The sequence below is a fragment of the Copadichromis virginalis genome, linkage group LG3 (genome assembly GCF_057382275.1).
Source record: "Copadichromis virginalis isolate Kocher_CV1m ecotype Utaka linkage group LG3, C_Virginalis_male_GT1.1, whole genome shotgun sequence".
In the NCBI taxonomy this organism is placed as follows: Eukaryota; Metazoa; Chordata; class Actinopteri; order Cichliformes; family Cichlidae; genus Copadichromis; species Copadichromis virginalis.
This window is the reverse complement of record NC_140620.1, coordinates 13,839,099-13,853,707: the sequence shown is the minus strand read 5'-3', so window position 1 is coordinate 13,853,707 and position 14,609 is coordinate 13,839,099. Positions and strand designations below refer to the sequence as shown.

The window sequence follows — 14,609 nt, the reverse complement described above, 5'->3', positions numbered from 1 at the left end:
TTTCAGCAGCTATGGCACCGGCAGGATTCACTTTCACAGACTCACAACCACCAGCTTCACCCCTCCCCTCCCCCTCCAGCTGTAGGCTTTAACATTGAGTTTCCCCACACATGTTTACAGACGAGTTAGAGAGCAAGAGAAGAAGAGACTGATTCATAAATGTCTTTGTTTCTGCTCTAACCAAACAATGCTGCTCTACAACTCTAGACTACCAGCCACAAAGACAACAGCTGGAGAAACATCTGTCTACCTCTGACATCCACCAGCTCATCCATACAACAAACAAACATCAACAGCTCATCCATACAACAAACAAACATCAACAACCAGGAAGCAGCTTCACCTCTGATCACACACACACTCAGCTCTACTCACTCACCTGGAGGATCAACAACACTCAGACTGATTTTGATGATCTTCCACGAGTGTGTTTCTGCCATGAAGACACCACACATAACATGACACTCATATGTTCCAGTATCATTAATCGTCACATCCTTCAGAATCAAAGACGCGTCTCCATCCTTCACATCTGTCTGTCCTGCAGATCCACCCGGTTCTTAAAAGATGGATGCTGGTCATCTGGATCAAAGTGACCGTCACGGTACAAAAGCACATATTCTTCTCCCAGATCAGCTCTGCTCCACTTTACAACTATGATCTTGTTGTTTGGAGCTCGACATGTCAGAGTGACGTTCTGTCCAGACTCAGCTGTGATGGTTTTCTGGTCTGAAAGAGGAAACAACACAGAGCAGAGAGGTTAAAGGTCAAAGTACAATTATGATCAGAATGATTGACTTTAAATATTTTGTTTATTTTCTTTGACATTTGAGTTTTTAGTCATGTTGGATTTAATGAACCTCTGAACATCCAGCAGGTCACCAGTGACCCACTGAGGGGGAATTTTAGCCTCATGCTAAACATGCAGAGTGTCGTGTGGGATTATAATATTATTTTATGCCATGTTAGACCCCTAATTAAAGGTTGTGAATTATTATGTAGTTTTAGTTTGCATTATTCTCCTGAATTAGAAGGTGATAACTGTTGCATTTGTTAAACTGATTTGCATTACATTAGCCTGCTGATTTATTGTGAATGAATGATATTGTTTTATGATGCATTATACTGCTGAGTTATAAGAAATACTGTTCGCAGAAAGTCATCGCCTTATTTGTCTGATTAGAAAAGAACAGAATATACTGGAGTTTTCTGCCCCATCTCAGCAGGAGCAGATAAACGGGGAGCCAAGGTCGTAGCTTAGGCGCCGTGTGAGAGAAAGCATGTGAATGTTTAGGCTTTTATGATAAGGTGGAGGCACCAGAGGCTATAAGAGTTTGATCAATGCTCCACCATTTTGAGATCTGATGCTGTCTGCGTACGGTGTCCATCTCCCACGCGTGTGATCATTAAAATCATCGTTTGACTCAACCCGACCGGACCAGTGTTGTTATTGCGGTTTTTCCTCTTGTCTCCATCCCCAATATTTGAATCCGTAACAGTCAGAAACTACAAGCCAGAGTAATGTGTTAGTGGGCTGTGTCAGGCAAACAGTCAGAGTCGTCTCTCTCACCAACCTGGTTAAATCACCATGGTAACGTATGCTGAACACATGTAAATATGGAGCTGAACATTATTTATGTTTGTTCTTTAACAAAAGTTCAATAAAAAGTTTCAGAGTATCAGGATCAGACAGAAATCTCTGAGTGTGCAGCTCCATAAATCTGCAGTTTGATAACAATCATAACACTGTGAGCTGTAAAACACCATCAGCTGTATTTAATGAAAAGATGATGAAAGTCAGTTAAAGAGAGGTTTGTTATACACACTTTGTTTTTCTTCCAGTCTGCTGCATTCAACACACACAAAGTTCATAGAAACATGAAAGAGCTCAGTTTGACTTGGACAACATTTCTGCATCCAAACTGAGTCAAAGCTCGTTCATTTGTAACTGATCGATGATCCTGAACACAAGCAGGCAGATTATTGATCGTCTATAATCCACAGACCTTCATCTGCACTCAGATCATCACACAGCGTTTGTGTTGTCACTTCATTCAGTGTGTGTAGCAGCTGATCTCAGGTCTGTGTTGTTCATCTCTCACAGAACAAGTTCTTACAATCAGGTGAACCTGAAGCTCCAACACAAAAACACTCACTGGCTCTGAGATCAGAGCTCAGAAATTCATGTATGTTTGTAACACAGTTTGACTTTGTGTCAGTAAATCTCATGAACAGCCTGAAGATGAATAAACTGTAGTTCAGAGTCACTGACAGACAGCACAGACACACACTGTTGGTCTGAGTCTGAACATGATGATCATCAGAGAAATAACATCAGACTCTGAACATCCAGCTTTCTACAGCGTCTGCTGGATGTTCACCATCATTTATTTATCTTTCTTTGTGTTTCTTCATCTGACTCACATTCAGGCTGAAGATGCTCTGCTACATGTGGATCAGCAGGATTCGGTTTACAGCTTCTGTAGATCAGGAAACCAACAGCAGCAACAAGAAGAAGAAGTAGAGCAGGAACTGACAGACCAACAATCAGTCCAACAGATTCTCCTGTGTGACCTGCAGGTGAGAAACAGGTGTGAGGTGTCAGGTAGGTGATGAGTGAAGAACAGAACAGAATCCATTTGCTCTTCAAACTGCTGTCAGACATTATCTACTGCACTCTGATCACATCACTCAGACCAGCTGCTTTCTACAAAGTCTCATCAACAACATCTTTAGAAACAAACATCAACAACCAGGAAGCAGCTTCACCTCTGATCACACACACACTCAACTCTACTCACTCACCTGGAGGATCAACAACTGTCAGGTTGGTGCTGTTGATTAGAGTCATAGGTCCTCTCACTCGCTGGACAACACGACACTCGTATGCTCCAGCATCATTAATCGTCACATTGTTCAGAATCAAAGACACGTCTCCATCCTTCATCTGTCTGTCCCTCAGATCCACACGGTTCTTAAAAGATGGATGCTGCTCATCTGGAACAAAGTGACCGTCCCGGTAAACAAGCACATATTCATCTCCCAGGTCAGCTCTGCTCCACTCTAAAATAATGATGTTGTTGTTTGCAGCTCGACATGTCAGAGTGACGTCCTGTCCAGACTCAGCTGTGATGGTTTTCTGGTCTGAAAGAGGAAACAACACAGAGCAGAGAGGTTAAAGGTCAAAGTGTTCACTTCTACAGCAGCCAATCAGAAACACACAATAAAAGATTGTCTTCTGTTATTAGATGATGATCTTTGATTGTGTTTCTTCTTGTGTCCCTTCAGGCGTCACCACAGCGAGTCTTCTCCTCCTCCTCACCTGATCCCGAGCATCTTCATCAGGGCTGATTTGTGACAGAAGGACAGCAGCAAGAGTGAAAGGGAAGGTTTGAAGATGGCAGTGAGCTGCTGTCATGTTTGCTTTGGAGACTCTGACACAAAGACAGGAGGCCGAGCTGAACATGTTCAGATTTTCATTGAGAGCAGAATGGACGAGATTATGAACGAGTTCATCAGAGGGAAGCTCAGGCTGAGACGTTTGGAGACAAAGTTCATGAGCAAAGACTGAGACGGATGAAAAACATCATCTGAAAAACAAATCTTTGGTTTTAGAATCTGTTAGTTTGATAAAATGTTGTTGATGGACGAGTTCATTGAGACTCTGGATGTCTGTCAGACTGAGTCACTGCTTTTTATTGTAACAGCTGTACTGATGCTCCTGAATCTGGCCTCTGACACAAACCTCCAAACAGTAAGAATGAAAAAAGAATAAAACTATTAAAACTCTTCAAGCAATAAATAATCAAACCTGAAAAAGAAGAAAATCATCTGGAAACTAAACTGAACTAAACACAAAAAGTCCAAATGGAATAAAAACTCAAACTAATGAGAAAAAACTACAATAACTCTGTTCCACAAACAACAACATGTGCTGATAATAAGTGAACATAATGTGTGAGAGAAAGCAGCCTCTCATTATAAGACACTGTGAGTCTCTGCATGCTGCCTTTATGGAGCTACAGCTGTTTGTATACACTGAACAAGAAGCTTTGTAGCTGCATCCTGACTCCTGACACTACAACACATCACACTGACACACACATTACACTTCTTTGTGTCTGTGCTGCAAACTGCACCAACACACAGACTCCACCCAGCTTTGTGTCGATCGCAACACTGAATGAGTAACAAACTACTTCTTAGTAAAAATCTAATCAGCATGTAAACCAGACTGAGACTCTTTATCTCAGAAATAAACTCAGTTTAGTTTCTATCAGTTAAATCTCACCTGCAGAGACGAACAGGACAAACATCAGCGTGGAGCAGAGCGACGCAGTTACAGCAGACATGTCCGTGTTCTCTGTTTCTGCTCATCTGACTCTTAGTTTGTTCTAAATGTCTGAGTCTGTTGGTGTTTTCACTCAATAACTGAACTTGAGTTTAAACCTGACTACATCAGATTACATTTAAGGTTTAAATAAAGCTAAAGCTGCGGTTCAAACTCTTCCGTGTCTCGTGAGGACATTAGAGTGACGTTTGGTAGGTTGGACTGAGGATGCGCAGAAATAAGTGCGTCACAACAAACGAGGCGAAGTAGAAAAGTTTTAGTGTTCAGCTGTTGAACGATCTCCACAGAACAAAATCAGAACCTCTCATGTGTCGTCATGTATGAACAGTTTGTGTTTCAGTCTTTGAAGCACAAGAACGTTTTGTTTCTGACGGCAGTTTGATTCTTGTTTCATCGTCACAAACAGAAAAACTGAAATAATATGAAAATAAGTCTCAGGGAAATATTTTTACTGTGCAGCCAAAACTTCCTGTTTTATCTCAGAGTTAAATCTCACCTGCAGAGACGAACAGGACAAACATCAGCGTGGAGCAGAGTGACGCAGTTACAGCAGACATGTCCGTGTTCTCTGTTTCTGCTGATCTGACTCTTAGTTTGTTCTAAATGTCTGAGTCTGTTGGTGTTTTCACTCAATAACTGAACCTGAGTTTAAACCTGAACACATCAGATTACATTTAAGGTTTAAATAAAGATCAAAATTTGTTCTTCAACGATTTGCTCGATCTCAAAATGTCCGACTCGTTAAGCCACGACCTACAGGTGACGTGGAATATTGTTCCACGTCACCTGTTGTTCAGCTGCGTGTTCAAACTCAACTCTTCAATCTCAGATTCAACACCTGATACAGAAGAAGAAGAAGTCGTGTTGGTTCGACGTTTGATATGTTGGACTAATAAAATGTGAATTTTCTAGAAATTTCATGTTTCAAGGTTTACAGGGTTAACATCCAGTAGAAATTGAATAACATTTTAAATTTTGTCTCAATCGTTTTTGAAACAGTTTTTCTGCTCAAACATTTTTGTGGGTGGAAGTTAACTGAACTGTAACCATGACAACCGAAATTTTTACCTAAAAAGTTTGACTGAAGATGATTTTAGAAAAAGACAGCAAACACTTACTGTTGTTCTTAAGAGATGTGTTAAATCCTCAAACACTCTTCTGATAATCAGGATGAACAAACATCCATATGAAGATAAAAAGTGTGAGATTGGTGTAATCCATCTGCTTTCTCTGTAGGTCAAAAGGAACCTACTGCTTTTTGTAAGAAGTGTAAGAAGATCTGTTGGTGAACTGACCTCTGTGCCAGACAGCTCAACAACTGACTCTTGTTTCACTTTGACGTCACATTTAAAGGAAACAGGGAAATGTAGAGACAACCCTCCACTCTGTCTGAGAATTGAGATAAACTTGATCTTAATGAATAAAGTCAAAGGTCATGAGCTCCTGTGCAGCTGTTCTGCAGAACTTTGTCCACCTTTGATATATTGATTGATTTGCCAGTGTGTCTCAGTGAGTTGAGTTAATGGTAACTTTATTGTATCAATATGGGGGGGGGGAAAAAAAAAAAAAAAAGTCTTTAAGTTGTGTTGCAGCCATGGAGAGCAAATCTTTGTTCTTTATGTAGAACCAGTGAGTTTGTTTGGACAAAGAAGCAGCACAAACACACACAGAGAAAACATACATGACTGTAATCAGAGTACAGGAGAGTAACTGACTAAATTTCCTCTTTGTGATTTAGGTGATTTGCTTCTTTATATTGTGTCAGATAAAGTCTGACAGCGTTTAACAATAACAAAAAAAAACAAAACAAAAAAAAAAAAAAAAAAACCCAACTGTTTTTTTTCTTTTTTTTCAAGAATAATTTTGTGTGTATGTTTCTTTTCTTTCTTGCCATGTGATCTCACTGTTGTATGTGCATGCGTGGCCACTTTGTTGAAAGATGAAAGCATATAGTTAGGGCTGGACCTGTCAGGGTTCTTTGTGCAGGCAGGCAGAGATGAGGATACAAATGCAGGACTCGGAAAACGGAATGTAACTCAAAAACCTCAGCTTTATTGCTGGCAGGAAAACAAACATGAAGTGAGGACGGAACACTGAGACCAAGAACACACAGGCATAATCTGAGGATACGACACGACAACTGGCAGGGAAAAACACAAGGCTTAAGTACATACTGAGGTGATTAGGCAACGGCGGCGACGGGCAAACAGTCCTGGAGACCGACCGTGCACACGGCAACGGCAGGCAAACAGTGCTGGAGGCAGACCGTGCACACGGCAATGGAGGGCAAACAGTTCTGGAGGCCGACCACTTGGAAGGCAGTGGCGGCCACTGAGCAGGTCCGGAGGCCGTCCCCGAAGGCCATGATGCCACCTTAAAGGCCCGGAAAACGGCCGGCAGAGGCGAGGCGGAACGGGTCGAGCTGGCTCTGACGGCAGCGTGGCAACCACAGGACCAGACGAGGCCGGGCCAGATGACGACGACGAAGGCGCGGAGGCCGGGACGGCTGCGGAACCTGACGGCGCCGGGACGGCTGCGGAACCTGGCGGTGATGTGAATGCTGCAGGCGGTGATGTGAATGCTGCAGGCGGTGATGTGAATGCTGCAGGCGGTGATGTGAATGCTGCAGGCGGTGATGTGAATGCTGCAGGCGGTGATGTGAATGCTGCAGGCGGTGATGTGAATGCTGCAGGCGGTGATGTGAATGCTGCAGGCGGTGATGTGAATGCTGCAGGCGGTGATGTGAATGCTGCAGGCGGTGATGTGAATGCTGCAGGCGGTGATGTGAATGCTGCAGGCGGTGATGTAGAAGTCGCGGGGGATGAGTCAGCAGGCGACGGCTGAACAGACTTCCCCAGACTGTCAGCAGATGTGAGGATGTGCTGGCTGGGTCCTCCAGGACCCTCAGCTAACGAGGCGTGGTGCTGGGTGGGCTCCTCGGGCCCTCCAGCAGACGTGGCATGAGGCCGGACGGGCGACTCGGGCCCTCCAGCTGATGAGGCAGGACACAGGCTGGGTTCTCCCGAACCCCCAGCAGACGAAACGTGAGGCTGGCTGGGTTCACCCGAACCCCCAGCTGACAGAACTTGAGGCTGGACGTGCTCCTCGGGCCCCCCAGCTGGAGCAGAGGCAGGGCCAGAGGCAACAGGGACCCCTGACTGAGGGTGGAGATGAGAGGCTGATTTAGCAGAACACAAAGCTAACGATTCCTGCACCAGCTGCGCTACTGACTGGGCCATGGACCATAACAAAGTCTGCAATGCAAAAGGTCTGATTGAGGTAGCGACTGAGCCATGGATAACTGAACTTGAGGTGATAGTGGTGGTGGTGGAGTTGGTAACTGTGCTACAGACGGCTGCTGACCAGGTGATACTGGTAACTGTGCTACAGACGGCTGCTGACCAGGTGATACTAGAAACTGTGCTACAGACGGCTGCTGACCAGGTGACACAGAAAACTGAGCTGAAGGTGGCTGCCGATCGGAAAACTGAGCTGAAGGTGGCTGCCGATCGGAAAACTGAGCTGAAGGTGGCTGCCGATCGGAAAACTGAGCTGAAGGTGGCTGCCGATCGGAAAACTGAGCTGAAGGTGGCTGCCGATCGGAAAACTGAGCTGAAGGTGGCTGCCGATCGGAAAACTGAGCTGAAGGTGGCTGCCGATCGGAAAACTGAGCTGAAGGTGGCTGCCGATCGGAAAACTGAGCTGAAGGTGGCTGCCGATCGGAAAACTGAGCTGAAGGGGACTGATGATCAGAAAACTGAGCTGAAGGTGGCTGCTGATCGGAAAACTGAGCTAAAGGTGGTAGCTGATCAGAAAACTGAGCTAAAGGTGGTAGCTGATCAGAAAACTGAGCTGAAGGTGTGGAAATGAAAACTGCACCAGTCCGTACTACAGGTGAGAATGGAAGTGTGGTTGGATGATGATGGCGAGGGTTGCATTTCTTCCTCAGGGACGGATCAAACGATTTGGTGATAAACCGTGGCAAAAAATGCTGCTGTCGCTGAGAGTACCAAGTGGCGAGGGCCTACAGGAGGACAGCTGAATCCTCTTTCCCTGGGCCACCCATGCCAAACAGTTCAAAGGCTAGCCTCACTCTTAGAGATGTTATCATTTGCTTAAGTCCGTTTATGTTCAGAAAACTGACGGTGGAGGCAGTAGATGACAAAAAATTATCAAAAAAACACTACCTCCATATGCCTCGTGTAGGGGCTCGCAGCGTGGATTATCCTCAAACAGTAATCCCATAGGTGCGCGAGATTCTCTCCCTCAGAGGTGAAAAGGGAGTCCGCTGGATCCATACTGGTCGCGTCGTTCTGTCAGGGCTCTGTGTGCGGGCAGGCAGAGATGAGGATACAAATGCAGGACTCAGAAAACGGAATGTGACTCAAAAACCTCAGCTTTATTGCTGGCAGGAAAACAAACATGAAGTGAGGACGGCACACTGAGACCAAGAACACACAGGCATAATCTGAGGGTACGACGCAACAACTGGCAGGGAAAAACACAAGGATTAAGTACATACTGAGGTGATTAGGGAATGTGAAACAGGAGGAGAGCAAAGCTGGGACTCATCAGACATGACGAGGCAAAACTCAACACATTAACATAGTACACAGACTTTCAAAGTAAAACAGGAAACTTAACAGACGTGGACTAAACTAGGGGATACGGTGACAGGACAAGAGACACACTGACAGAGACGACTGTATACTAACAGAACACGACACATGAAACTAAACTATACATGAAACCACAATTTCTAAAACATGGATAACAGAAACATGAAACTCTAATAATAATCATCACAACCACAAGAGAACAAGAAAACAATCCATGATGTAAAATTAAACCAAAACATAAACTCAAAATACTGGGTCCAAAGGACCCAGAACTGTGACAGGACCAGGTGACCCTGAATCCTCCCTTAGTTATGCTGCAATAGACATAGGCTGCCGGGGGATTCCCATGATGCATTGAGTTTTTCCTTTCCAGTCACCTTTCTCACTCACTATGTATTAATAGACCTCTCTGCATTGAATCATATCTGTTATTAACCTCTGTCTCTCTTCCACAGCATGTCTTTATCCTGTCTTCCTTCTCTCCCCAACCGGTCGCAGCAGATGGCCGCCCCTCCCTGAGCCTGGTTCTGCCGGAGGTTTCTTCCTGTTAAAAGGGAGTTTTTCCTTCCCACTGTTGCCAAAGTGCTTGCTCATAGCGGGTCATATATCATTGTTGGGTTTTTCTCTGTATCTATGAAGCGCCTTGAGGCGACTTTTATTGTGATTTGGCGCTATATAAATAAAATTGAATTGAATTGAATTAATTAAAAAACTAGTATAAGTTGTCCTGCATATGTGATATATATTTTTCCCTATATGAAGTCATTCTTTTTTGAACAAAACTCAAAACAGAGCCTAATAATCTTTCAGTCATTTCTAACCCCCCCCCCAAAAGAAAGTCCCACATGCATACTACCCTTTAGGGCTAAGCCCTGGGTGTTTCAAATGTCTGGCTCCGCCTCTGTTTCTGACTGTCTGAGGCAAAATTTCCCCGATTCAAATTGAATCAAATAGTGGATCGAATCGATTTGAATTTAAATACATTTAAACAAGGAGAGGTCATTAGAAAGAATAAATATGATTTATTGATGAACAGAATCTAGACAGATGTCAAGATATCCAGCAGCATGGACAGATGTGAGGCCATACATCATGGCCGAGATTCAAGATCAAGGTCAGAGGTCACATTTTCTAAAAAACTGATCATTATGACTCGAGAAGAATGTCACCTAAGATTGTCTACCAGGAGGCAGATGGGTAGTAATGGTCACCAGCAGTATTTTTTATTTAAAGATAACAGAAAATCTTACAGGCTGTAAATAAGGAATAAGGAAAAAGTTAGATTTGAAGAAATAATAAGACAATAAATCCCATTTTAAAACTAAAATTAAGTCATGAACAAACAAAAACAGAATAAACTTAAATAACATTGAAACAGGAGCACAGAGCAAAGAGCTAAAGGAACAATGAAAGGAACTTGCATAAGGAATAAGAAAATAAAGAAAATAAAGTGTCAAGTCAAGTCAAGTCAAGTTGGCTTTATTGTCACTTCAACCATATACAGTTAAACAGTACACAGTGAGGCGAAACAACGTTCCTCCAGGAACCAAGGTGCTACATGTAACATACATTTACAACATAAATTAACAGATAACACTAAACTAGCTAACTAAGAGGCTTAGTTAGCTAGTTTGCAGAGATAAGACAGACTGACAGACTGACATAAATTACAACATAAATTAACAAAAAAACTATCTAACTATCTAAGGAAGACTTTTTTTTTTGTTATCAGATAGGAGACAACAAAGTGCACGTGCAAATGTGCAAACAAGAGCAGCAAAGTGACAGAATGATAGAAAAACACAACGTAACATAATAATAAGGTTTTGTGATGATGAGTTGAGGTAGTGGAGGAACAGTAAACATTCCTTAGTGTAGCAGCAAAAATTAGGAAGTGCAGAACTTAGTGCAAAAAGTCCAGTAATAATATTGTGCAAAGAGCATTTACAGGTTGGTGTGTACGATAGTTTGGTGATGTAGGTCAGTGTGTTTGCGCTTGTGTTGATTAGTCAGTCCAGTCTCAATGTTTTGAGGTAGTTGAGTTAAGCTGAGTGATAATGTGTGTGTGTGTGTGTGTGTGTGTGTGTGTGTGTGTGTGTGTGTGTGTGTGTGTGTTTATCAGTCAGTCCCTTTTTGCTGAGGAGACGGATGGCTTGTGGAAAAAAGCTGTTGCACAGTCTGGATGTGTGTGCCCAAATGCTTCGGTACCTTTTTCCAGATGGCAGGAGTGTGAAGAGTGTGTGAGAGGGGTGTCACAATGCTGGTGGCTTTGCGAATGCAGCGTGTGGTGTAGATGTCCTCAATAGAGGGGAGAGAGACCCCGATGATCTTCTCTGCTGTTCCCACTATCCGCTGTAAGGTCTTGCGGTCCGATATGGCACAGTTCCCAAACCAGACAGTGATGCAGCCGCTCAGGATGCTCTCGATAGTTCCTCTATAGAAGGTGGTCAGGATCGGTGGTGGAAGCCGGGCCTTTCTCAGTCTTCTCAGAAAGAAGAGACGCTGTTGGGCTTTCTTGTGCAGGGAGCTGGTGTTGAGGGACCAGCCGAGGTCCTTCGGTGGAGAGAAAGACACAAAAATGTTAAGAAATAACAGAAAATAGAAAATCAAAACAAAATATAAAGCCATATTCAAAGGGTGATTGAAAGTACAAAACTAGAGAAAAAAAGACCAAAAAAATGAAAACCCTGTGTCAAAGACTCTGGGACCAGTTTTCAAGTGGGGCTCTCTGTTTGGCTCTCTGTTTAACAATGCTCGTGTGAGATTTAGAGAACAGATGTTGGGAAATGAAGAGTGGACTAATTAGATTTCCGTCTGGACTGTTATCTGTTTAATCTCAATAAAAAGTAAAAGCAAATGCAGCATGCAGAGACTGAGTGTCTGATAATGAGAGGCCTGCTATTTCGTAGTTCTTTGTCATTTGATCCAGCATTTTGAGTTCATGGTGTTTTTCTGATTTCTTTGTGTTGGAATGTTTTAGTTTTCTATTATTTGGGTTAGTTGTGGTTTTTCCCTTAACCAAGTTTCTTCTATTTATGTCTCCTCCTGTTGTGTACATCTAGTTTCCCTGAGCATTCCTCCCTCCCAGCTTCTGTGACAAGTTGTTTCCTCTTCTACTTTGACAGTGTCGAGTACTGTGTTTAGTGTTTCTTTCTCTGGGTCTTTATGTCTGTTCATCAAAGCTGTTTTCCCAGATGTTTTCACTCTTCCTAATTACTCTCTTCTGTATTAATCTTTTCATTGTCAGGACGTCTGCTCAGTTTTTCATGTTTCTCTTCTTCGTGCATCATGTTCAGGTATACATATGTTTACTGTTAGTTTAGTTTTCCCAGTCAGTTTTGCCTTAGTTTCCTCAGGCCTTTTCTTTGTATCCCTTTCAGCCTAAATAAATGGCTCACTCTTACTACATTACTTATTACATTAAGCTTTGATTTCCAAGCTTCTGCTTTGGGTTCATTCATGAAACTCCACACAGTCTGCCAGATTCGGTGACATGCTTTCTCTCATATATTATGTTTTAGAGATGGCACAACACCACTTTTTAATGTCAGATACTGATATCAAAACTTTGGATATCTGCCAATGCTGATATGAATCCGATATAACTCATTTTATAATCAATAAAACTGTTTTGGGTTTTTCTTTTACAAATATCTTGCTGCATTTTGTATATGTTCATACTCAAGTACTCATACTCAAAACACTAAAGCTATTCTGTTATATCTGTATGTAAGATTCAGACAATTATTTCTTTAAAAAAAAGAAATCTTATGAACATATGTCTGGAAGAGATTATTCCAAAGGTTAAATACTCTTCAAGGTAAAATAGCACAAAAAGTACTTTTTAATTTAACCTTTATCCATACTGGTAAAGTGTTGTTTGTTGTTTGTTTATCGCGGAAGTTACATTCCAAAAAAACCCCGCAAAGTCCGCTTTATTTTTTACAATTATTATAGATGATTTAAGGCTGTGAAACCCATCACTACACACTTTATACACTTTTCTCAGACAGGCATTAACCTTTTCACACTTTTCTCTCTTGTTTAAACACTCCCAAAGTTCAAACCTTTGTAGAAAAATAAGTCCAGTATTATAGAATGAAGCCAAATATAATTTTAGGAGCGATTGTGGCTCAAGAGTTGGCCCTTCGTCTTGTAATCGGAAGGTTGCTGGTTTGAGCCCCGGCTCGGACAGTCTCGGTCGTTGTGTCCTTATCCAAAACACTTCACCCGTTGCCTACTGGTGATGGCCACAGGGGCCGATGGCGCGATATGGCAGCCTCGCTTCTGTCAGTCTGCCCCAGGGAAGCTGTGGCTACAACTGTAGCTGCCTCCACCAGTGTGTGAATGAATAGTGGAATTGTAAAGTGCTTTGAGGGTCTCAAAAAGCACTATATAAATGCAATCCATTATTAATAACAAACCCTGTTTTCAAGTCCAAATATTAGTTAGAGAAATAAAAATATAAATGTTTTCCTATAAATAATAAAGATCGAACTAACAAATTCTTATTATTAATTATTATAATTGAATAGTAATAATAATTACTATTAATGGTGCCCTATAGTCATGTAACATGGTTTTTGGACTATAAGACGCACTTAAAATCCTTTTATTTTTTCTCAAATTAAAGGTATGAATTCTGGTTGTGCTTACTGACCTCAAACTGATTTTATATAGTAAACAGCACTCAAAAATCTGTCAGAAGTTTTAGTACGACTTTATTAAGCTATGAAGTCGCAACACTTGATTAGGGATGGGTATTGAAATATCAATACCCATCCCTACACTTGATGGATTGTCAGAACATTAAAGCTACCGTAATCAGGAGACATTGTTTTTGTTGGGGAGAAAACTTACAAACATACAGTACAGAACTTCAGAGTCACACTGCTAGCGATCGAAGATTTATGTAAATTTGACAAGCTGAAAGCATTCTGTACTGAACAGAAGACACGGTTTTTGATTGATTGACAATGCTCTACAGCCAATCAGGATGCAGAACACAATGTGCTGTAAAAAAAAAAGTTGCACACACACACACAAAAAAAAAAAAAAAAAATCAGCCAAACAGCGAGGCAGCGAAAGGGGAACTGCATTATAGCGAAGAACAACTGTATTCCCATTGAGACTCAACGTCTCATTTACATTTATTTGCATTTATTTGCATTTATTTACATTTATTTGGGAAGGGATCTCAGAACGGGATTATAGATGGCAGACAGTTGGTGTCGTAAACCACCAGCTCTGTTCAAAGATGGTTGTTCACAGTGGACATGGATGGAGATAGAAGGACAGAGAAGACAGATGGTTTAAAGATTATTAAGGGGTCCACTGTCCCTTTTTGGGGGACACTCCCACATGGCTTAAACCTGGGACTCTCCACCATTTGATCCAAGAACTGAAGAAGCTTCTCGGGCGAGAGGTGAAGCGTCTTCAAGTAACTTAAAGAAGTCCCGATGCTTTTTTGTCCAAGCTTTTTAGAATATTTACAATGGTAATTACACATGACATATAAAATTGCACATGATGTATGATTTCTTTAAGAAAAAAAAATAATTTAAAAAAGGTATCTTAAGCACTTTGGCAAAATTAGATTTTACATATCATCTGTTTTATAATGTCTAATCAGCCTTATA

General features: G+C 42.1%; 1 protein-coding gene across 2 annotated transcripts; it reads right to left on the bottom strand.

The window, feature by feature from the left end:
- Nucleotides 1-2,130: 2,130 nt before the first annotated feature.
- On the bottom strand, nt 2,131-5,653 carry LOC146712931 (coxsackievirus and adenovirus receptor-like). 2 transcript variants are annotated; one of them, XM_085445580.1, is made up of 3 exons: nt 4,292-4,562; nt 2,806-3,144; nt 2,131-2,574 (listed from the first exon to the last, which is right to left on the bottom strand). In XM_085445580.1, exons 1-3 carry the CDS (start codon nt 4,350-4,352, stop codon nt 2,384-2,386), a joined length of 591 nt encoding a protein of 196 aa, XP_085301706.1. In that variant the 5' UTR covers nt 4,353-4,562; the 3' UTR covers nt 2,131-2,383. The 2 variants fall into 2 exon arrangements, 1 of the variants encoding a protein (XP_085301706.1); XR_014917412.1 differs by lacking the exons at nt 2,131-2,574; nt 4,292-4,562 and adding an exon at nt 5,470-5,653 and having other exon boundaries at nt 3,080-3,144.
- Between the last annotated feature and the right edge of the window lie 8,956 nt (nt 5,654-14,609).